Source organism: Rhinolophus sinicus, chromosome 14 (assembly GCF_057876585.1).
Source record: "Rhinolophus sinicus isolate RSI-liver-muscle chromosome 14, RSI-T2T, whole genome shotgun sequence".
NCBI classification, from domain to species: domain Eukaryota; kingdom Metazoa; phylum Chordata; class Mammalia; order Chiroptera; family Rhinolophidae; genus Rhinolophus; species Rhinolophus sinicus.
This window is the reverse complement of record NC_142514.1, coordinates 25,736,972-25,761,198: the sequence shown is the minus strand read 5'-3', so window position 1 is coordinate 25,761,198 and position 24,227 is coordinate 25,736,972. Positions and strand designations below refer to the sequence as shown.

The 24,227-nt window shown below is 53.7% G+C and overlaps 1 protein-coding gene across 1 annotated transcript in view; it reads left to right on the top strand.

Annotated features, from left to right (window-relative positions):
* Positions 1–18,308: 18,308 nt before the first annotated feature.
* GRIK3 (glutamate ionotropic receptor kainate type subunit 3) overlaps positions 18,309–24,227 on the top strand; it is a 212,749-nt gene continuing 206,830 nt past the window's right edge. The window contains exon 1 of the mRNA XM_074334406.2: positions 18,309–19,301. Coding sequence (XP_074190507.1) covers positions 19,187–19,301 — 115 coding nt within the window. The 5' untranslated portion in view covers positions 18,309–19,186. The remainder of the gene's footprint in view (positions 19,302–24,227) is intronic.

Sequence of the window (24,227 nt, the reverse complement as noted above, 5' to 3'; positions counted from 1 at the left end):
GTCTCCATCCTTCCTGCTTCAAAGAGCTCATCTGCTTTTCTGCCTGGGAGACAGTGTGGTCAGCAATTTGTACTTTGACGTCACGTACCTGTACGTTTGGGTCCTGGCTTTTCCAGTTCGTGTGTAGCCTTGGACACATTACTTCACCTCTCTGTGCCTCCATTTCCTCATTCGTAAAATGGGGAAATAATAGCACCTACTTTACAGGGCCCTTGAGAAAATAAAATAAAGTCATGTTCTTAAAATGTATAAGTGATTGTCAGGTATCATTGTTACTATTTTTCCAGATGTGGGAAAGTCTGTGTCCTGCACCATCAAACATCTGGAAATGTGGAAATGCCGGAAGAGCTGACTGCTTTTCAGTTTTGATTGGACATTCAGCCAGCAGATATTTACTGAGCACCCGCTGTGCAGCAGGCTCCTTCCTGGCCCATCAGTTCCTTGAGTTTGGGGTTTTACACATGGCAGAGAGGCCTTGGCACAGGAGAGGCAGGGGGTAGAGGGGTCATGGGGAAGGTCAGAGGATGTGAACAGCCTTTTGCCACCCTCCAGTGAGGAAGCCAATTTCTCAGCCGTGTATGGACGCATCTCAGAACAGTGTCTCTTTCTGTCAGCCCTTCTCTCACTACTTCCAGAAAAGTGAGACCTGGAGAAATTTCAGGTTAAACACCAGCCCTCAAATTCCACTGTAAGTTATTCAAAGGAGAAAAAGAATAAAAATCAATGTGAACCGGGTTTCCGGTTCTGAGGAGCAGTCGCTTTCTGTTTATAACATGAAGGGATCAATAAGAGATGCTTCTTCGGGTCCATTTTTAAAGCTCGATACCATGGATGTAATTTGGTTGACAATTATGAACAATCAGTTACCTGTACAGTCTTGCTCCTACAGCCAGCCGCCCATTTGGGCAATCACGAGCTATTACCGAGGGGGATGGTGTTGGCCAGAGACTGGAGCCTGCAACACGCTCACCAAGATCACTCAGAAGTAAACGGAATTTGCCGATAAATTGAGTCGCGGGAATGGAGAACTTATGAACACTTCGGTGCAGAAGCCTGGCTTCTTGAGTTTTCAGATGCATTAGCCCGGCATAGATTCCTATTGATTCAATCATCTATCTTCCCAGCTTTGGCAGTCTCAGGGGTCAAGTGTCTAGGTTAGGACTTAACAAGAGTTCAGAGAATCAAGTACCCCCTGCTACCATCAAGAATGCAGAGGGACAACTGTCTTCTCGACACAGATGTCTGAGTTGGGTAGATTAAAGTCTGTGGGTGCCTCTGGGTGTTGGTGCCCCAGAGACAGGCCTGAGCTAGAGCTGGGCAGTTCCCTTGTAGGGAACATTCCTTCAAGATTCTTGGCATGTGGCCACTTTGCTGCAGGAACCCACAGGAACAGAGCTATGCAGAGTGCCGGGGGCCTCAACCCCTTTCGGGTCATGGAGCACTGTGCTGTGGGCTCTTCACTCTTTCTCTAGAAAATTGCTCAGATACCCCAAATTTTGCAAATGATTTTAGGGTGGCTTATGAAACCGGGGATAAGAATGTCAAGCCAAGGGTTTTGGGTTCGGATAAATCTGAATTCCTTACCATTTGCAAGCTGTGTGATCCTGGGCCAGTAACCCTGGTTCTGCAGCCTGCAGTTTCCTCCATCGTGGGAATGGTAAGAGCATCAACTGGATAGAATTGCAAGATGACGCATGTGCAGCAGTAATCCATATGCTTAGCATGGAACAAGTGCTTAATAAACATTCACCAGTATAATAATTAACGTGAATAATAACTATGGGTGGGAAACAGCTATCTATCCTGCAATCTCTCGATGCTGCATCTGTGAAATGAGGATATAATAGGACCTACCTCACAGACACATTTAAGGAAGTGTTACTTAAAAGGATGTGTATAAAGCACTCAGCCCAGATCTGGTTGTACAGCCCAGATTGTAGTGTTTAGCAAATAGCTGCTTAGCGTGATTAGGGTTGTTCATATTTTTTTTTACTAGTAAATATTACTGATTATTTCCTTTCACCTTTCACCTGCCTCGGACTGGGTTGGGGTTGAGGGGAATTCTGAAAAGGCCCTGGTGGCAGGCCACTGACAAAGATCTTGGTGTTCAAGATGGACTCTGGTAGGACGGTGGGGGATGAGGAGGCAGCAAAACAACCGCGTGATGCAAGCTGCCTGAACCCAACTCTGTCATGGATTATGCTGTGTGATCTTAGCTAAGCCTCTTTCCTTCTCTGGGCTACTTTCCCCAGATGCATGGAGGGAGATTGAACTTGATGAGCTCGAGCCTAGACTCGAGTTGGTTCAACACATCTAGTTAGTTGCTAGAGAGATTTCCTATGGCTGATCTGGGGTCTGAACAGGTATGGCTCGATGCTAAGGGTGGACCCGGAAGCAGTGACAGATTGGGCAAAGACAAAGCATCCTTCTCCCTGGCCTTCTCCTTTCCCTTGGAAAAGTAGGGTTTGCTGCTATAGGCATTTCCCCAAACCTGGTCGTGGTGGATCTCCTCCCATCACATTTGGAAGCTTCCATGAGGCCAAGGGTCATATGAATGTGTTTAGGTCACCCTTGTATTTACAGCTGCTGTACATGCTGCCACAGAGTAGGTATTCAATATTGATTTATTGAAAATATGTACAGATGAATGGGTGGTTAGATGGATAGATGGAGAGGTTAAGAGGGAGAGCAAAGACTTTCTATAGAGCCAGCCCCTTACAGGTGTGAATTCAAAGGAAGTTAGCAGGGGGAAGGGCCCTATTTCAAGAGGTCGATGTTTTGCACATGTCTGCGAAGAATCCCATCTCTGAATCAGAACCCAGGTCTCCTCCCAGCTCAGAGCATTGCCGGTAGGAACAGGACGGACCACAGGGTCCAGGTGTTCCCCACCCCCCTTTCCTACTGCCCCTATATTTTTCCCATTGGATGGCAACCTTGTGCTCTTGTGTGCTTCTCCCAAACTTGCTCTTAGGAAATGATCTAATCCTTTCAGGAGCACCTGAGACTTCCCTGGATTCCATTTTCGGGGTTATCTGCATTTTAATGACCAGGAAAACACACTTTAAGTCCAAGAGGTGAAGCAGGTGGTGAGACAGCAAGCCCTTCTGCGGAGGCTCTTCCTGGTGTTTAGAGAGAGGTCTTTGGTAAGGAGGGCTTGGCCCCTGCTGGTTGATGTCCTACTGGCAGGTTTGTGGGCCATGCAACCTCTCTTCCCACCCCCTATCTCCAACATCTACTTTCCAAAAACATTATTTCCAGAATAGGACTGTGCTTTCAATGGTGGGCATCCTGGAAGCTTACAGAACCCAGCTGCAGGCTTTCCTTACCCGCCTCTTCAGCCTAGTGTCCCTCTACCTGCCTAAGCCACCCAGCCTGGCTGGAAGCCCCAAATGAGCACCCGTCACCCCAGTTGTAGCTTCTGCATAGAGACTGCAGCTTCTGCAGAGGTGAGACTGGAACAGCCAGTCTGTGAGGGAGCCAGAACTGGGTTTGCAGGCAACCCCCAGCCCCTCCCTGTGATGAGGCAGGAGCTGAAGGTGAGGAGGAGGGGAGAGAGAACAGACATGTGGCACCAGAAGAACAGCCTGTGAAGTGCCTGTGGATTCTTGGTTTAAACAGTCTCCAGAAGGCCCAGATGGCTCTTAGCGACCCCAGGGAGAACCTTGGGGTGGAGGCAGTGGGTGGAGATGGGTTGAGAGGAAAGGGGCCTTTTCTCAGCCTCCCTGGCATGGGGAATTGCTCTCCCGATAAAAAGCAGTCCCACTTTAGCCTAAGTAGCTGGCCTGTGCGATGCATTCATCTGGTATTCATGAACCTGGCATTAACTGTAATGGCAAGACACCGCGGGCTCTGGCAGTGATACTCAGCACGGCTTTGCCACTCCCTTCTCGGCCACTCTGATTTCCCATTAGTGAAATCGACATGCAGAACTTAGAAGACAGTAGCTCAGGCTGCCAGGTACAGGCACACACACACATGCACACATGTCTGCACACATAGGCAGGTCAGGCTGCGTTCTGACCCAATGCCTGGATGAAGGTGGCAGGAAGGCAACTCCAAACCCAGCTAAGAATCCTCAGGGAGCTGGTTGGACACTGCCGCATGATAGAAAAGAGCTACAGAGCAAACACACTGATCTGAAGTCAAGGGACCCGGGTCAAGGCCCAGCTAAGAGCTGAGATTTGCCGTGTCACTACACCCTGGCTCATACTACGTGGAGTGTGTACCTTATCTCAAATTCTCACAACAGATGCTCAAGTAGATATTATTATCCCATTCTACAGATGAGAAACTGAGATCAAATAACCTGCTTGATGTCCTACAAGCTAAGAGACAAAGCTGGTATTCAAACCAGATCTGTCAGATTCCACCCAAAACACGAGGCAGAATTCCCACTCCACATAGCAACCCTTCCCTCCCACCGTCTACGCATGAGCAAAGCCTCAGCCACCTGCCTGGTAGGGGTGGAGGGGTGCCCAGCTTGCTGGTCTGTCCCATCCACACTGAAGTGTCCCAGCCATGGGCGCCTGGAGATGTGTACATACCAAGTGAGAAAGGTGCCGGGAGAGAGTCATGTGATGAAGTTGATCGGCTGGGGCCCTGGTCCCAGACCTGGAGGAGGCCACAGGAGACGTGAGTGTGGGCCCTGGAGAGAGACGAGCTGGCTGGAGCCATGTTTGGTTGACGCTCACTGACACTCCCTTATTTCTGCTCAGGCCCCAGCAGCAGAGGAGCCAAGAGCTTCCTCCCCTCACTTTTCCTGCAGGTCTCCTCTCACCGCTCTTTGTGAGAGGTTCTGGCCACATCCTCATCTGGTTACACCTGGTGGTATGAGTCAGAGAACATTTATAAAGATACGTATGTGTATGCATACACGCATATTTGTACATGTGCATGTATATGCATATGTAAGCATGTGGCTGTGTATGTACAACACGTGTAAGTAGTGTGCGTGCATATGAGTGTTTGATACAAGCACGAGCCCCTGTGTTTGCACATGTGTATGCATTCTTAGCCCTCCCTCCTCCCGGCTGCTTTCTCTGCTGGGTATTGTGGCCTCCCAGGCCCTGTTTTTGCTTTTTTCTCCCAAGCCTGCACTCTCATAGGGGATTCCATTCTTGTTCATGGCTTCTTTTCCCCATGAGGATAGAACTGCCAACTCTATACCTCCAGCCTCTGACCTCTTCCAAGCTCTAAAGCCTTGTTTCCAATGGATGCTCTGTGTTCATCGATGTCCCCAGTTGTCCCTTATCACCTTCTTTCCCAAACCAGGTTCCTTCCAGTCCTAACTATGCCTGACACTGGCATCATTGCCCTCCCATCTTCCTTCGTCCCTCACATGTTAGAGGCATGTGGCTCCTTCCTGTGAAATGTGACCTTCTCTATTTTACCACCGTGGTCCTAGGCCAGGCTCTTCTCAGCACTAAGCAGCCCCTCGCTGGTCCTCCTGTGTCCAGGCCCTCTGGCTCTGGTACACCCAATTCAGGGAGAGCAGAGCTCTTCTTAAAAGCGTGAGCTTCCTGCTCCAAACCTTTTGCTGGGATCCTGTGGCCTTGGGAGCCAGTTACACCTGAACGCAAATTTCCTGTCTGATGTTTGCTATGTGTGGGAAACTGGCCGTGTCCCCAGACCTCTCTGAGCCACACCATGAGTTTCAGTTATGGTGAAAGAGCAAGACAATATGCTAAAATACTGCAAAGTGTCTTTTCTATAATATGTATGTTATATAAATATGTTTTATATGTATTGTATAAATATCTACACGTATTATATAAAATATGATTTTCTTAATTTCAGTTCCTTGGTTTAGGGGGAGACGTTTGTGCATGTGTGTGTGAATTTACAAATATGTAGGGGAATGAGTGTTGCATATATGAATAGTTGCATGTGCAGAAATACTTTTACTTATCTATTTTGTTATTCATGCATTCGTTCCTTCCGCAAGCAAGCATATGTTGACCCTACTATGTAACACGTGTTGGTTCAAGTATAGAAAGACCCAAGTTCCAGCCACTTAGAACTCGGCATCATATACTAACTTCCTCTTAAGTCGTAAGCCCTGAGAAAAGTCCAGATTCACCTGTCAAATCCTAGTTCCCTTGTTCAGTCAGAGTTCACGGGAGTGTAATAATGTTTTCAAGGAGGCCTGCCGGTCTCTGTCTCTCCATCACTGAGGGACCCCTCACCTGGAGTTATTTGCCCTGGAAACCACCAGGCTCCACGGAGTCCTCTTTGCAGCCCGACAGGCCTGGCCTCTGCCCTGCTTTGCTCTGCTGAACGTGAGGCCCTGGTCAGCGCAGAGGGTGGTGGCCTGAGCGTCGGGGCAGAGGTGAGGCAAGGCTGCTGTACACAGACCCTGGAAAAGCCATGCTTGCCTTTGTGGGGGGCGGAAGGTGGAGGTCGCTGAGACTCCATCAAACTGAAGTCTCTCCAATTTACTTTCAGGAAGGAGCTCTATTAAGGCGAGCGTTTGGGGGAAAAAAACAAAAACACTAATCACCACCCGAAATGTACATGCTATTTCCCATCTGGTGTGCGGAATTGGATCGCCTTGGAGTCTCGGGGAAACGTGGCAGATGGGCTGGGTTTGGAGCTCATCTCCCCACAGGCAGTAGGGAGAGAGGCAGACTTGGCACGAGGAGCTGGCCTGTGTGAGGGATGGTGGGCCCTGCCGGGCCCCATCAACGGGGTCCTGGAGGAGCCCTCCCCACCGTCAGATGCCTGATGCAGCCAGAGCAGCTGTGTTGGCTGCCCCTGTGGCTTCTGGTCCATTCTGGGAATCAGTGGCTCATGCTCTCAGTTTGCAGAAACTCTGCAACTCAGGCTGCGGTGGTGCCAGGGGAAGATTCGAGGGGATCAAACGCTTGATGGTACTGCTTCCTAGCTATGGAGAACAGGCCAGTCCCTCACCAAGGACCATAGTTAGTACCTCCCAGAGTCACCAAGAGGCTCACTGAGGTTGATGGGAAACGCCTAGCACTGTGTCTGCACACGTTATTTCATGGTTCACCTGTCCCCAAGCAAGGAATTTAGGGGTGTCCCAGAGAAGATGGAGGCACAATGATAGACCCCTGCTGGCGGGGAGGGTCCCCTTGAGCTTCTGGCCTTCCAGGCTGAGAAAAGAGGTTTCCAGGGTCCCCACACTGCGTCACTGCAATGGGGCGTGTGTGTCACAGGCAACAGCTCGTCCTGTGGCCTTTCAGTGGAATCCGAAAGGAGAGGGGTATGTGCAGCAGGCAGGAGGCTGGAACAGCTCCCATCAGGTGGAAAGAGAGAAACTGGAAGAGAAAGAATTGGGTAGGAAAACAGGGACCCTGGAGAGAAGGACCCTGGAGAGAATGCAGGGAATAAACTATGCTCTTTGAATTTTCCACTTGTGGGACCCCTTCTAGAGAAGATGGCCCCCTCCTCCTCCTCCATCTGACCCCACTGGTGACTGCTGTCCTATCAGATGGCAGGGTGCCACCCGCACCTTTCTTGTCTGCAGTTACTTTCAGTCTCCCTCTCTGAGGCAGCCCTCCCCTCAACATCTAATTAAAGAGAGGAAAGTAATTAAGAAGGGCATGTAACATTCTCTGTAACACTGAACTGAATAGTGCCCCCGGCCCCTCCCCCATTCCGATCCATAAATATGACACGTACAACAACTTGCCGCAACACCAAGTTGTTTATTGCTTGCTAAGCTGGAAAGCACTTGAATTAACCTCCTACATAAGTGGAGTTAGGAAAGATCCCGGCATCTGTAAGTGGAAAGAGGTCGTGAGCCAGACAGAGTCCTTCAGGGAACTCAGGGGATGGAGCCTCGCTCCCTCCCTCCCTCACTCACTCATTCATACAAGCATTTGCTGAGGACCTACCATGTAAAAGAGCGTCTGGTAGTGCTCAGAATATAAAGGAGAATAAACCAGTGTCGCCTCTGTAGTTTGAGACATGTTGTTCTTTGCAGTTTTAAATGTGGAAGCTGTGATCCAAGGAGGAGAGGGCCTGCTATGTTGGGAGAGGACCCTTCCAAGCCCCTATTCCTGGCTGGACCACTGCTGTTCAATAAGCCTCTTACATACACGGGCACTGTGGGGTTATAGCGATAAAGCAGACACTGCCCTGACCTAGAGAATGTCCCAGTCACATGGGGAAATGGACTGGGCCGCAGCATGAATTGCAGTATTAAGAGAGCCACTCCTTAATGGAGATGTGTGCCAAGTGCAGGGAAAACAGTGACCAGAACAGGAAGATAACGTACAACCCATGAAGTATGTATAATATGGTCTAGCGGTTGGGCTGCCTGGATTCAAACCCTGATCCCACCACTTCCTAACTGTGTCTCAGTTTCCTCAGCAGCAGAGTGGAAAGAATAATAGTACCTACCTTATAGGATAGTTGTGTGGAATAAAAGCGTTAACACATGTGAGGTACCTGGCACGGTGCCTGGCATGTAGCAAGCACCAATGAATGCTTATGATGGCTCTTTACTTCTTATCACCACCTGGCCTTGACATACTGGTCCAGGAGCCACTGGAGGGTTTCGAGCAGAACAGCAACACCCTCTCTATGGGTGTTGCATTTGAGAATGATCCGTCCAACACTGGTTTGGATCCAGTATGTCACCAAACACCACTGTCCCAGAATCTCCCGGGGAAACGTGTTCAAATACGCATTCCCAGGTCTGCCTCAGAATTACTGAGTGAAAGTTCCCAGATAAATGACCATGAGGGAGATCTCTGGGGTGATTGAGATGTTCTACAACTGAATTGTGGAGATAGTTACACAACTGTAAGTTTACTGAAAATCATTGAATTGTACATTTAAAACGGGTGAAGTTTATGGTATGCAAATGATACTTCGATAAATCCATTAAAAAAAATATCCCCCTGGTAATTCTGTAAGACAGCTCAGGCTTAAAGCAGGGTCATGCTGGTGTGGGGAACTCAGAGCCTGACTGTGCAGGGCTGGTGGACGAGGTGGAGGGAAAGGGACAGGGAGGTCCAGTAACTCCTTTGGGCACGAGGCTTGTGCGGGGCTCCCTTGCGTGTGAGGCCGCTTCTCTAGGCTTAAGCTGCTCTCTCATCTTTATCAAGGAAGCCATGGGATTTCCCTGAGGGCTCTCCCCCCTCAGGGCTCCCTCAGCATCGGTGTCAGCCTGCTGCCGTGATAGCCCTCGGCCCCATCTGTGGAAGGCTCTGCTTTCAGGCCTGGCTCTCCAGGAGTCCTGAGAGTTCAAGGGCAGGTACAGTGAGGGCACAACCGAGGTGGTCGCCTAACCCCCCATAGTTCATGCGCCCCCCCCCCCCCCGGGGCTTCCTCTGTGTGGGGTGTGGACAGTGCTCCAGAACCTGGGTGGGGCCCCAGGGATCTGGCCCTGCAAACATCTTTCTAGGAGCAGATGCTAAACTTGGCCTTCAATTCCTGTTCCTTAGAAGCCACTCTTGGGAATACACTTCTTCATCTCCTCCTCTTCCTCCTGATGTCAGCCTTCAGCTGTGTCTTCTCCTCTTCAGGCTGGGAGCTGATTACAGGGGACATTTCTCCTCCTATATTCCCAAGCCCCTGACTGTGTTTCCTCTACTCTTCCCTGGGTCATCACAGCTCCTACGTGTCTTCTTCCAACTCTGGCCTGGGTTCCAAGAGCTCCTAGCTGTTCCTTTTGTCCCCTGTGTGGGTTCTCACGTTCTCATCTGTCCCCTCAAGCTCCCCACATATTCCCTTTGTCCTTTTCTGTGACCTACTTGTAGCTCCCCTGTCACTATCAGTGCCCTGTGGCGTCAACCATTTATCCCCATGGATTCCACTTGTGACCCTGTAGCTGTCCCCATGTCACCTCAGCCCTTCCCTGTCTCCCCATGACAGTGGGTCACCAGCAATGCTTGTTGAAAAAGAACAAATGAATGGATGAGGGAAGCAGCTATGGAGATATTTGGTACTAGCTTGAAGGTGTAAAAGTGTTTTCCCTTGAATTATCTGGAAAATTGTGTCTATTTTTCGCTCAGTGGTATGTGCGCAGATGCCCGCACGGCCCTCCCTCCCCATCATGAGCTTTGGAATTCTTGTCCACACGCTCTCCTTCTGTTCTGGCCTCTGGCCATGGGAGCAAGAACCAGCAAGATAACCATCTAGTTCAGGGCTCCTGACGCCCTGTGGCACATCCCACACGCGGCTCTCTCAGGGGGCATCCAAAGGGGGAGGAGTGTAAAAACCCATCCGGGACCCCAAGCTAGCTGCCTTGTCATGCTCCTCTCTTCCCTGGGGCAGTGAGGCCCAAGTCCCCTGATTGGATGCCGTGGGGAACGTCCTGCTCTTGGCAGGCAGAGCCAGAGGGCCATGCGACATTCCCTTGTTCCCCTGAAGAACAGCCATCAGCATGATGTTCTCCTCCCCACGCCCAGGTTCTCACGTGTCCTCAAGATGCTCAGAGCTTCTGGGCTGGTCTGAGTGTTTCTGAGCATCCTGGTGCTTGGAAGGGATGTCGTGCATGCTTGAGAGCAAAGGGACTCGGCTGGCTGAGTCAATAGAATGACATGAAGCCAAGTCAGAACAATGAGGCAGTGGCCACTGGCGCCTGTCACTGCCTGCCCAGTGACTCAACCCAACCCAACCCAGGTTGGGGGCAGGGGGCTGGAAGTAACCGATTGGTTACCCATCACACAGCCTTCTGGCACCTCAGAGATAACAGAGAGCTGGGTCTGGCTTCTGTTGACGGGCGTCCTCCATCCCCAGTGCACGGCTCCTGCCCAAGCCACCTCTCCCTGCTGCCTTTGGCAGCTGCATGCTTCTGTTCTCCGGGAGGCACAGCAACATTCACAGCTAGGCAACAAGGCTCTGGAGCCTCGGGACCCCAGCCCTCCATGAGGCTTCTGAAGGCTCTGGGTCAGGGTGGGGAGGGCGTGTTCTCTTTCTAAATGGGATCTCCTGAATTGTTTTTCAGACCAGAGGCTGGGAAGTTCCCCTGGGGATAAGAGGATGCTGGACTGAGATGCAGAAAGGGGTCAGGTTCATCACCAAAATCAAGACCAAGAGGAAGCCCAGGGGAGTAGAAGTGGGGGCCGGATGGGGAGGAGGGAGACTGGAGAAATGTAGAAACCCGGCAACAGGTCTGGGGTACAAGCCTTAGACTTCCCTTCCCCCTGGAAGGCAGCCAGCCTGCCCACTGCAGGAACACAGAGATCCCCCCACCCCTGACCCCGCCCACACACACTTAGCAACCATGCAGCTTCTGTGGGCATGTTCCTTGTAGTGGTGGGTGGGGGAGGGGAGTAGATGGGTGGCTTGATACCCATCATTCCTTCTGAGCCCCTCTCCCCGCCCCACACCCGTCCCAGTGGGCCCTGAGAGGCCTGGAGTGACTGTGTGTGTGTAAACACACTGCCCTTCCCATCAGAAGCTTGCAGGAGAGAGGGTTGTCTCCCAGAGTCTGTGCAGGAGTCCAACGTGTTCAGGCACCAGAGAGTTAATCAGAGCACAGGGCGCCCCCTCTGTGTGTGTATGTGCCGGCTGCTCTTCTAAGCGCATTGCAAATATGTGTGTATTTATTTAATCCTCACAACAACCCCGCAGGACAGATACTATTATTACCCCCATCTTACAGACTGGAAACAGAGGCACAGAAGATTAGGTAACTTGCCCAGGAGTGCTCAGGTGGGGGAGACAGGGCAGATGTGAAGCCAGAGGCCTGGCTCCAGAGCTCGTGTTTTCACTAGTCCTAGGTGGATGCTAGTAGCTCTGTGTTCATGTGCGCGCGCGCTCACACGGAGTCCTGTAGGCCTGTTCCAGTACTCGAGGGTTTGTGTGTGAAGGCACAGCACGAGGCACAGGTACCCTGTCCTCAGGCCTGCCCAGCGAAATGCAGTGACATCCTGAGGAATGTGCCCCTCCCCCTTCCCCAGAGGAGCCTGCAGCTCTCGTCAGCCCAGCAGCCCCTGCCTCTGTCCAGCTCCCTGAAACTGGTGCTCAGCCTCTTCGTGCTCTTGTGCTGATGGGAGGCGCCGGGAGTCGGAGGAATTGATTTCCAGCACCTGCTACAGCTGGAATTCTGGCCACTCCCAGCCCATTTCGGGCACTAACACCAAGACTTCATTCCACATTTGGCAGTTACTGAAGAAAAATCTTCTCCTCTAGAGCAGGGTGGGATACGGGCTGTACCATGGGCGAGCCTCTGTACCATGAGGTGGGGCTAGGTGTGACATCATGGGGAGGTGGGGACCCAGTGTCCACTGCCCTATGGAGCTGGGCAGCGAGGCAGCATCTCTTCCCAGCAGCCTGCCACCCCCCTCACCCTCTGGGTCCTCCTCCGGAGTGTGGAGGGCACGTGCTCTACTCCCCTCCCGGCCTGGCTGCCTGCCACCTTGCCTGTCTTGCGGGCAGAGAAGCGCCGTACCTGTGTGCCAGAGAGGCACAGGTGTGCTTGTGCCGCCCCCACCGTGTACCACCTGCTGGAATCTTGGCGGAGGGTGGACTCGGGATGGGATCCACGGGAGAGACAGTCTGTGGCATAATTAGGAGGGAGCAAAACACAAAACAAAACAGTGTTTTCCTTCCTCTCTCTTTTCTATCGCTTGCCCTGATTATTTTCCCACTTTAAAATTCTACACCAACTTTAATTAAGCTGGCCTTTGGGCAGGAAAGTCTGGCAAACTTGGAGAAGTTCACTTGTTTATTTTCTTATCACTGTGTGATTGGATTTCCTCTCTCTCTCTCTCTCTCTCTCTCTCTCTCTCTCTCTCTTTCTCTCTTTCTCTCTCTCTCTCTCTCAATGGCAGCCGTCTGCCCGCGGGGGGACAGGTGCAGATAAGAACTGCTCATTGTAGCCTCTGAGGGAGGCACTTCTCTAGAAAAATCTACCATTGGCCAAATTTGCTCTAGTTTTGGCCCACTTCCCCCTCCAACCCCTGCCTCCTGCCAGACACTACAAGGTCAGGGTGTGGTAGAGAGGAGCTGGGAGAGCTCCAGAAACTTGAGTCAGAAGCTGAATTTTGCCTCTTATTTGTTGGGCACAGGTCATTCATGTAGTTGTTCATTCATTCACTTGTTCATTCCTTTGCTCACTCATCCACTTTCTCCCACCACCTGCCTGCTTCTGTCATCACCAGCCCTACCCCCAGCCCCAGAAAATTATTTGTGGGCAAGTTATTTGACTCCTCTGAGCCCGTTTCTTCATCCCTGGGTTGTTTCGAGGGCAAAGAGATAAAATGAATGAAAGTCAGTGTGGCTCAGAGTGGTGGCATCACGTGGCACCTCTAAGTGACATCTGTCATCATCAGACCTGGCCCTGGGTCTCAGTCAGTCTTCACTTTGCCGGCAAGTCAAAGGCTGAGACCATCTCCAGGGTCAGGGATGTTAGCGGATCCTGAAGTGTGCTGAATTTTGTGATAAAGCGCTGGATATGAGAAGTGGAGGCTCTGAAAGAGCCAAGAAGCCTGGGTGGCTGACTGGGGAGCTTGGTCCATCGCTGGGGCGTCTTGGGCTGTACCCTGAGGTTGGAGGGTGTGTGAAACTCAGTTTGTAAAGTGGCTGAGGACAGGAGAAGCAAGCAGGTGACTGCTCAGTCTGGTGGGGAGGCAACGGATGAGTGAGTGAGGGAGTGATTGGGCAAAGGACTGAATAGATGAATGGATGAGTGACCAACTAACTATGTGACTGAATAAAAGAGTAGATAACTAAATAAGTGAATGAATGAATAAATGGAAAAGTGAGCGGATGAATGTGAGTGAATGAACAAGTGAGCATAAGTATGGGAATGTGAGTAAAAATTATGCAAAGGATTGAGTGAATGGATAAATGAGTGAATTATTAAGTGATTGGATGAATTACTTAATTAGGGAATGACTGAATGAATAGGTGAGTGGACAAATGGGTAAGGGACTGAGTAAATGAATCAATGAATTAGTGAATGACTGAGTGGGTGATCCTATGAACAAATGAATGAATGTGACTGAATGAATGTCTGAGTGATTTCACGAATAAATTAATTAGGGAATGAATGAACGACTTGAATGAGTGAACAAGTGACTCTGATCCCCACCCCTTGTATAAGAAAAGGGCACCTGCTGCCAGGGAATGGGGGTGGGTAGTGATGTTTTCCTGTAGGCAGTCCGCCCCGCCCCCTCTGGCAGCAGACCATCGGTGGCTGTTCCATTATGTATAGACACAAACAGGATTGCCATGTATCATTTACTCCACCTAACTGCACCCGAACTATTGAAACGCAGATGTCAGTAAAATAACATATCTCTGGTGGCTTGTCTACCTGTCTCCCTCACTGCTGAGAAATAACTCGCAGCAGCGGGTTAAGCTGACAATAAACACAGGAATTGACTTCAATGGGAATGAACTTGCTTGACTGTTGACAAAAATCTAAGGTGATGCAACCTTCACTGGGCTTGTTGCTTGCTTAGGTGGCAGCTGGCAGCTGCTGTGCTTCTTCTTTCTTGGGAGAGGGATGAGGGACAAAGGCCCAGGCTGCTAAAAGTGTCCCTGTTCCTAGGCCTAGAGGCAGGTCACAGGGTCCTGAAAGGACCAAGGCTTGGCTGTTGTGGTTGGCACAAACTCTGATGGGGAAAGAATGCTGTGAAGAGTGGGTATGAGGAAGGCCTCCCTTCCTCTCTGCTCAGGCAGTTAGCAAAGCTCACAGAGGGGATGGCAGCTGCCTCCTTCTATTCCTGGCTCCTCTCCAGAGTGAGATGTGGAGCCTCTCCCTCCGTTCTCACCCAGGCACCCCAGCACAGGTCTGCATGGCTGCCACGTGAAGGCCATAATGGGACACTTAGAGGTGTGGGCGGAGACCCTGGGTTTCAGTGTCCGGTCACTGCCAGCAGCCTGCCCGCTGGGCATCTTGAAGGGAGACGAAGGTAGGCAGGCTTCAGCAGAGGGCACTCAAGTCCTAGGAATCTGCACTCAGCTAACGGCACGCATGTGCTCCGTGGTTTCCCCGGGAAGCGGAGATCATGAATCTCGGTAACTCGAGCCCAGGGTCTCATCACTCACCGTGATTGTGGGGGGATTGAGAGCTGAAGTGGATCAGTCTAAACAAAACACACACACGGGGGACTCGTCCAAATGAGCCCTCTTGGCCACCACTGGAGAGCCCCTCCGACCCCGCAGAAGCCAGGAAGGGGTTTGGGTAGGGGGCTAGGAGGGGCTGGCAGTCTAGGCTTTCTTCCTCCCCCTACCCCCACCTGTGAGCCGGTGGGAGACATGAATCTCGCTGGCAGCGACTTGGGCCAGCTCAGCCATTTTCAGGGATGTTAATGAAATGCGGGAGCACTTGTCCTTTCAGACAGCGGCCCCTTTTATTTTGGAATGAAAAGCTGCATTAGTCTGAATGAGGTTTGGAGGCCTCATAAATCCGGAGCTGGCTGCCTTGTGGAGGAGCGAAGAGCCCAGACTTGGCTGGTGGGTACACTTGTTTACCAACAATTCGAAAAGCCAGGATTGGTGCCTCCCAATCCCCAGAGATGCAGCTTGAGATCTATCATGCCAGCCCCAGTGCCTGCTGTTGGCAGGACAGCCTGGAGAGGCACACGATGACAGGGAGAGAGGGATGCAGGTTTCTGGGGACAACGGAGCTTCCCAGTTTGCTCTAGTAAAGGGCCCAAATCCTATACTACTCTTAGCCTTTCTATAAGCAGCCAGAAAGCCCTGGTGTCCTCCAGCAGAGGTGAAGGACATCTTCTGCTAGAGCCTGTCCTCTGCTCATCCCAGGTGGGATAGGACAAGGCTTAAGCCTGCAAGCTTACGAGGCAGATAGGCCTGCATTGACATGCATCCTGGCTCCTTACCCGCAATGCCGGGCAGTGATGGCCAATACATATTAGAGGGAGGAAGGAAGGAAGGAAGGAAGGAAGGAAGGAAGGAAGGAAGGAAGGAAGGAAGGAAGGAAGGTAGGAAGGAAGGAAGGAAGGAAGAAGGGAGGGAGGGAGGGAGGGAAGGAAGGAGAGAGGGAGAAGGTCGCATACTAGCTGTGTGACTTTGGACTTCTTAAGCTCTCTGAGGCTCAGAGTCTTCATCTGTAAAATGCAAAAATCACACAGATCCTATCACAGCCAGCTGTGGAGAGGGTTAGATGAAGTGATGCATGTAAGGTACATGAGTGCGTATACTGTCTAGAATATGGAAAACATGTAATAAATACTAGTGGTCATTATTATCATTGCTGTTTTTGTTTTAATGCTTCCCACCCTCCCCTAGACTGACTGGGAGGGAGCAGGCTGCTGTCAGTTTGGGGAGATCTCTGTGTTACAAAATGGCTTGCAGCTAGGTCCAGAAGAAGGCGCAGTCCTGGGCTGGGGGCAGCTGGCTTCTGTCTGACCCCAGGGCTCCAGATGGGCTGCCAAGCCCAGGGGCTGAGCCCTGCAGCCCCTGCAGCTGGAGACTGTTTCCCACCGCAGCCAACATGGCAGCAGAGGACAGCCTCCCTCCACAGTGCTAGGTAATTCCCACCCGCTCTGAAATGTGCAGGAGCAAGGCCCAGCCTGTGAGGCTTTCCTGGGGGAGTCAAGGAGGCCCCATGTGACAGGGCCACACTCTCATGCCCTGGGTGCCTCAGATTCCCCCTCAGCCTTCATCCAGTCACTTCGCTAGTACCACTCTCGTGCTGGTTTTCTTGGAGCCTGCTCCTCTTCCCCCTGCTCCTCACCCTTCACGTCTCCCTCCCACTGGCCTTTCCCAGAGTTCTGGTTCAGGGTGCGGATCTACCCTTTCCATGAGTCACGCCTCTGCTCTTCTGTTTCTTCAGTACCCCAGCCAGTCCACTGTTTCCTGCACCCTGCCCGTCTCATGGCAAGAGGCTGCCTCCAGGATAACCAAAACAAAACTAGCGTCCAGGCGCTCCCCTCTTCCCCCATCCCCTAACCATCCTAGGGCACTGCTGGTGATGCCTTTTAAGCCCTTCATCCTTTACCTTGAGTTCAAGTCCTGCCAATCCCCTTTCCATTCCCCCGTCAGGGCACAGGAATTTTCTTCTCTAGAGAACAACCAGGACGTTTTGGTTTCTTTTAGCAACTAAACCAGCTGTGGAAGCTGATAGATGATGGAGATGGGTGTTCAGTCTTGAATGAAGACACACCTCCAGCTTTATCCTAGAGGACGGGGCCTTCTGCTCCCCTTTCCTGTGCTTTCTCCTTGCTGGTACCCACTGGGACCCCGTTACTCTCTATCAAGAGGTGGCAGCTGCTGCTTCTCTGGCTGTGGTCTACGTGTCCTTCCCTCTGGTCTCTTGGGTGACATTTTCCAATGGCTGCTTGGGAAACCAGCCACTCCTGCTCCAGGGTGAGGAAGGCCCAAGTCTGGAAAAGACAGACAGCCAGTACCCTCCCTTTGCTGCTGGATCTTTGAGAATGGCCCCCAAAGTGGCACACCTCTTTCTCTCCTTGGGAGAACCCCAGGACTCTCACCTCATCCTCCCACAGCCACAGCTGCCTCCACTTCAGGTGGGAGAAAGTCCCCTCCTAATTGGCAGGAGTGGCCAAGCTGCAATATTCACATCCCCACACAATGCCATGGTCCCCTAAAGGCAGACAGGGAGGAAAAGAAACGACCTGGAAATTAACAGGCCAGATAGAACTTGACTCATAGTCTATTTGTAAGAAAATTAAAGATTTGCTTCTCAGATGTTGGGGGCCATACTCTTACCAGACAGCTGGCAAATGGGAGAGATTGGGAATGATGGAATAGATCAAATTATTTAAATGAGAAAAATAAATTCACACACAGCCTAGCCGCTGCCGGTGACAGATCCGTTTATTTATCTACTGTATCGGCACCGCTTTGTCTCTGTCAAAAAGGTCATTAAACTCGCCTAACTGCGTAATTCGCAGCCTCCTGCTCCAGACTCGCTCCACAGCTCTTCCCTTCCCTCGACACCCAGCGCCACTTGAAAAAAATTTATTATTGCTAATAAACAAGGTTTTGTTTTTTTTGTTTTTAACCCTTACTAGCTTGCTTCCCTACGGGTCCTGCTCCACCCCACGGAAAATCACAGTCTCTCTTCTTTCTCAGGAGGAATGCAGGAGGGAGGCCAGCGCCTCCTGCATGGCTGGGGAAGAGGGTGGGAAGGACCAGGGTACGTCTCAGCCACCCCTCTGAGTCTAAGGGTTTAGCGGTCTTCCTCCGACGCCCCTGTCGTTGCACTGCGTGCTCAAGTCTTGCCTTCCACAGCAGAGGGTCCGGCCTGGCTCTCTCGCCCCTACCAGTTCCTGCAGCTCCCCTAGCCCAGCTTGGACAATTCTCTTTGAATTCTGTCTCCCCGAGCCACAGCCCCAACTCTGCTTCCACGAGGGATGGGGTTAGGGAGGGAAACCGGTTCCTGAGTCAGTCTCCAGCCGCCGCCGTCCAGCCACCGCAGGCGACGTGCGAGCTGGAAGGCGAGACTCTGCAGATCGCGGGCTCCGGGTCCCTTTGCTCCTGGAGGGCGCGTCTCCTCCAGCTGGTCGGGTCGCTAGGCTGCCGCGGTCTTCCAGCTCGCGGTGCCAGCTCTCGTGCTCCACGCTCGGCTCCTAGGCTCCGCGCCCTCGCAGTTAAAGGGACTGGGGTTGGCAGGACGGATGGGGACGTCTGGGAAGCGAGGAGAGTCCTCGTTCTCCGGGCGTCCCCCAAACCGCGTCCAGGGTCCCCTTCCCCGCCCCCTGCGCAGGTGTGAGCGCGCGAGTGTAGCCTCAGCGGGTGTGAGTGTGAAGTGTGTGTGCGCGGGGGAGTGCGCGGAGGGAGCGCAGGCGGCGGGTGGCGCGGGAGGCGGGAGGCAGGGCGCGGGGGAGGGGGCTGGGAGTGTGTGCGCGCGTGCAACTCCACTCCGGGGCTTTGTGCGAGCCCGGGCGATAGCATCGGCGGCGGCAGGAGGAGGAGCGGCCGGAGACGCGTGCAGCCCTCCCGCCAGCGCCCGGCAGCCGGGGCAGGTGGGAGCCCGCGCGGGAGCGGAGCCGACGCAAGCCAGAGCCGAGTCCGAGCGGAGCCCGGGCGGAGCCCAGGAGCCTTGCTCGCGGGCGGCCCGTGGGCGGCAGCCGGGCGGGGCGGGCGCCCGCGGGGCGGCCCCCCAGTAAGATGTGCGCAGCGCCGCGGGGCGCCCCCCACTCGCAGCGGCGCTCAGGAGCTGGGCAGCTGGGCCAGGCGGCGCCTCGGGGGCTGCTGCGCGCCCGCGCCTAGAGCTGCCGCCCCAGGGAGCCCGCCACGGCCGCGCCCCGGGCACGCTCGGCGGCGCCCAACGATGACCGCTCCCTGGCGGCGCCTCCGGAGTCTGGTTTGGGAATACTGGGCCGGGCTCCTCGTGTGCGCTTTCTGGATCCCGGACTCACGCGGGATGCCCCACGTCATCCGGATCGGTAAGAGCTCCCCAGAGCCGGGGGTCTCCGTGCACCTGGGCGGGGCGGGAATGGGGGGGGGGGCGCTGAACGCGAACCCAAGAGATTTCTCCAGTCTCTCCTTGATGCCGGGGCCGGGTGACCACCAGGAGCTCTTTCCTGTGAGGACAAAGTTCCAAGGCCGGGGTCACGGGCCTTTCTTATCGGGGAGGAGGCAGCCGGGCCGCGGCGAGTAAGAGCCAGGGGCTCTGGTCGCTCTCCTGGGAGGCCAGACTTGGCCGAGTGTAGCGAAGCGTTCAGCCCCAACTCGAGTCGCGGGCGCATTTCCCGGCTACTGCCAGCAAGACCTGCCGCAGACCGAGTTCTGGGACCCGGCTTCTCCGCGGAGCGGGAACCCTGGGGAAAGGCGCCAACTTCGTTTCCCTCCTCGCTCTCCGCGGGCCCCTTGCCCTCCGCCTGGGGCTTGGCTCCAGCGGCCGCAACGGGAACGCAGGGTACGGCTTCGCCTGTCGGGGGCAGCCAGCCTCCTCTCTCGGTGGCCGCCCTTGGCCTCGGTAGCCCGCATTAAACCCTGTGGCGTGGGGCAAGGGGAGGGCAGCCCCTTTGGTCGCTCCAGCCACTCCTCGCGACGGAGCCCTCTCTCCAGCCTGGGGCAGCGCTGGTTGGGGGAAGGGAGCAACGGAGCCTGCCCAACGAAGCCAGGGAAGGCGGCGAGAGGGACGCGAGTGGTTTTTAAAGTTAACCGAAATCCCTCCGCAGCTGGCGGCGGCTGGCGGGGCTGCGCGCGGCTTTCTGGGGCTCTGCTGTCTCCGCGTCTCTTCTCGCCGGAGACTCTTACTTTGGGGCTTTAACTTTGTTGTGGCCGCCCCCGGCACCCTGTAGGCAGCGCTCTGGGCTGTGCGGGGCGTGGGGAGGGGGGAGCGGTTCTGCGTGTCCCAGGCTTTCGACTGCTGGGGCTGGGCCCGGCCTGGCCACGCTGGAGCCTCCGCCACGCAGGCCCTGCGCACGCCGCCAGGCCAGAGACCTGGGCCGCCTGGGTTCGCCAGGCGCCACCACCAGCATCTGGCAGAAGGCAGGCAGAGCTCTGCTAAGCCAGGGCCACTTTCCTTCCCTGTGGCCCTTCTCCAGGCACGGTTCCGTGCTGCCAGAGGCGTGAGGGGTGCAGGGAACCAGTGTCAGGCTTGGTTTCATACTTGAGGTTTTCCTAGGAGGCAGTCAGAAATCCTGGGGGTCTCCTCCGAGGCTCTCTCCTGGATCCCAGACCCTCTTGGACTCGACATCTGGAGGGGGGTAGAACATGGTCCTCAGCTCTGCCAAGGCTGGGGTCTTTCAGCCCTTGCCCAGGATCCTGGCAGGTGCACACCTGGAGGCAGAGGAGTCTAGTCACTGGACTCTGGGGACAGCCCTTAGGGTCAGATTTAACCCTTTGCATCCTGGGGTGTTCCTGGCAAGTCAAAAATAGCTCCTATCTCTGCCCCACAGCCTCGTTTAATCACCATTCCAGGGGCAGGCAACGCCTTAGTAGTGGGCCAGCACTTCCTTTATTCCCTGCGTCTCTCCTTTTTTGGGGGCCTGCATGGTAGGGTGCCCTTGGGAGAAAAGACAGGAGACCTAAAAGGTGCTCTTTGCTCAGCCCATGCATTGTAGTTCCTCCTCTGTGGTCCTTCCTCTGTGGGGGTGCGATGGGCATGCTCCCCGCCCAGCCTCAGGGATGGAGATCTTTGGGGGCCCAGGAAGGCAGCAGTAGGTGAGGGCAGCCCCAGAAGAATTAGTGTAGTGAAAGGATGATATATCCTCACCTGCCTCCTCTTACTGTGAAATCGACTTGCACTGGGGGACTCCGCACTGCCCTGAGGGGAAGCCCCAAGCCTGCCTGCCCTATCTTGGGTTCAGCGTGTGATAATGCAATTAAGGATGGCAAAGCCCTCTTCTCTTCTAATCTTCTTCATATTAAGCCCCAGGATTAATTAGCGTGTTGGCCCAGGCCATTTATATCTGAGAGCCTGGCCCCATTTGATTCCCAGCCCAAGGAATGGGGTGCTGTGCCCATGCCAATGTGACCACCTACCGGAGCTACGCCAGCTGGGACAGAGGATGGGGAGGCCCTGAGGCCCCTGGGCTTCTCTGGGGAGCTAAACTTCTGTCCTTCTGAGCTCAGACTGGAGCCTCAGCTGGAGCCAGGGAACTACAGAGGACGTGGCAGAGAGAGGGAGAGAGAGAGAGAGAGAGAGGCTGCCTTTCATGTTGAAACCCAAACACACCGCTTTGGCTGGGCCCAATGCCGTCTTCCTTTCCGCATCCCTTCCCACCCCTGTGTTCCCAGGGCGCTGGCTCCAGGAATTGAGGCCCCAGATATTGGGCTCCAGAGTGTGCTGGGTGCTTCTGGTTTCTGAGACTGGTGCCTGAGCAGGCTGCTCTTGGAGCCAAATCCTTCTCTAGCAAGCAGGCGTTGCCGAGCACCAGCCAGGGAGAGGGTTTTCCTGCAGGTGCGCAAAGGGCTTCTCAGGGCTGGGGAGCATCTTACCGCCCCCTCTCTTTGTGCCTCTTTTGGGGGCTGAAATTTCCTTTTAGACAAGGAGATGGATAGCTCAGCAGTGTGACAGAGTGTTCAAACAACCCTTCTTGAATAGATGAATTGCATTGCTCTGTCTTTTTGTAATTGTGTCTATCAGAGGGAGAGGTCAAGGCATTGATTGCTTGGATGGTTTGCAAGTAACAAAGGAGAGAGTGAGGGAGAGAGTGAGGGAGAGAGAGTAATTGGATTGTAGTCTGCGGAAAAAAATAGTCATTGATTATTTTATATGAATATGTGGAAGATGTATTCTGCGTGTGATTATCGTGTTGCTCATTGAAGGTTTTCAAGGCGTATTGTTTGGCGTTTTATTATTATTATCATCGTTATTATTGTTCAGATGGATCCCAGTCTGAACTCATAGAAAGCAGTTTAATGCATGGGTCCTCTCAGCCAAATAGGCTTCAGTGACCTCATGTGGGGACTTGGATTTTCTTGTACATTACCTAGCAGTTGAAGTGGAGGGGACCCAGGCTGGGAGCCAGGAGGCCTGGGTTTTCTGCTCTGTCTTCCCAGCTTACTGGGCCACCTTGGTCAAATCACACGCTCCTCCAACCTTGAGCCGCAATTTCCTCATCTGTAAACTGTTGGGTTGACGGTGATAGTTTGGACTATTCTGTGGCTTCAGAGTTCCTTTCAGTGTAGGCTGGTGGGGATCGTCAGCGCCATAGTAGATTTCATGTTATATCTGTTGTGTTTCATGGGGCTCCCTCATGTTACAGACATACTGTAGGATCGAGGGCCAGCCTAGGATTTGAAAGAGGAACCAGACAGCGGTGGCAGCAGCTGGGAGCTCCAGTGGATGGTGGTGGTTTCTAGTCAGCCAGGGGGAAGGTTCAGAGCCAAAACACTGCAGAGACGTAGAATAGGTGTCAGTGCCTGTGTGGGGATGGGGGAGGGGTGCTGGCTCAGCCCCAGACTCTCAGAGGCTCTACAGACAGAGCTGATCTGAGCAATGAGTCCCTGAGCCTAGGCTGGGGGGCCCAGCAGGCAATTGCAGTCTGTCCCCAGGGAGTGAGGTGCCCTCCCCCACAGTTCCCAAACCAGTCCTGTCTGCATCTCCTCCCATTAGTTCACCCAAATGGTGCTGAACTTTTGTCTCCTCAGTTTGGGAGCCGCTTAGTGTAAAACAATGAGAAATTTCTCACAGTGACTGGTGATGCGCTGAAACATCACGCCTTGTAGGAGCAGACAGGAGCTGAATGAAGATCAATAGGGTTTTCCCCTCTGGAAGTAAATAGCTTCAGACAAGACCTGGGAGTGGCCCGAGGGGCCTTAGAAAGCATTAGCTTGAGGAATTTCTGCCTCCACTTTCTAGCCCAGCTGTTCCTGTCAGCGGAGGCTTCCCTCCTTCTCTGAGCTGGAGTTTCATTTCTTCTCGATGGCTGCCTCGCACTGCGCTAAACAGTCTTTTGACGTCAGGATGATCTGGGGTTTTTAGAAGTTGTTTATGCAGGATGAGCCAGGCAATGCGTCCTGACTACGCTCTTCCAAGGTCACTTGCATCCCCCTGCCACCAAGCAGGACAGCTGACTTCAGAAGTCCAGCCCGCTGCGCTATTGCGAAAGGATTTTGAGGAGCTGCTCTTCATCCCCACCCCTTCAGGAATGCAAGCCTTCTTGGCTGCTTTTAAGATCCTTTGTGGGGTCTGTGAGCCTCCCTGAGTGTCTGCGTTCCCACAGGCACTCTCTGTTCCCTGCCTGTGGGGGAGGGGGCACAGATGCCCCTGTGGGCACTAGAACAACCTTTCCTCTTGGGGGAGGTGCAAGGCCATATGCAGAGGTGGCTGCAGGGCTGCTGGGGATGCTGTTTTAGGGGGAGACCTGGTTGTACCCCACAATGGAGGCCAAGCTTTCTCTACCCTGTCACAGACCTCTGCCTTTGCCGTTGCCTTCCGCAGTTGCAGCCTGAGCCCCACTTTGCTCGCTCAGGACCCTCCAGAGGGAACTGAGAAAGCTGACGCTCCACTTGGCTGGGCAGCAGAGAGGAGCGCGGAGCTCCCAGGCCCTGCCTGGCAACAGGGAGGACGGAAGCTCCAGGATCAGGGACCTTCCTCCGGGGCCAGCACCCAGCAGGCCCTGGCTCATCTTCTGGAGGCTGGTGTGGTGGGGCTGGTGCTTTGGCTGGGCGGTGGGGCTAAGGGCCTGGGGCCTATGGGGGCTTCACATGGCCTTGTCGCCTTGAACAGCTCTTCTCCCAGGTGCTGATGCCCAGCAGGGGCACCAGGGGGCAGTGTGCCCGTGCTGAGGTGGCTGCGTTGGTCTAGTCTCCTGTCTGGGCCCCCCTGGGTCTGGAGCACAATCAAACTAATGAAACAACACGACAACAACACACTGCTGGGCTGCAATTCATTCGAGCACTTACTGCAGGTCTTG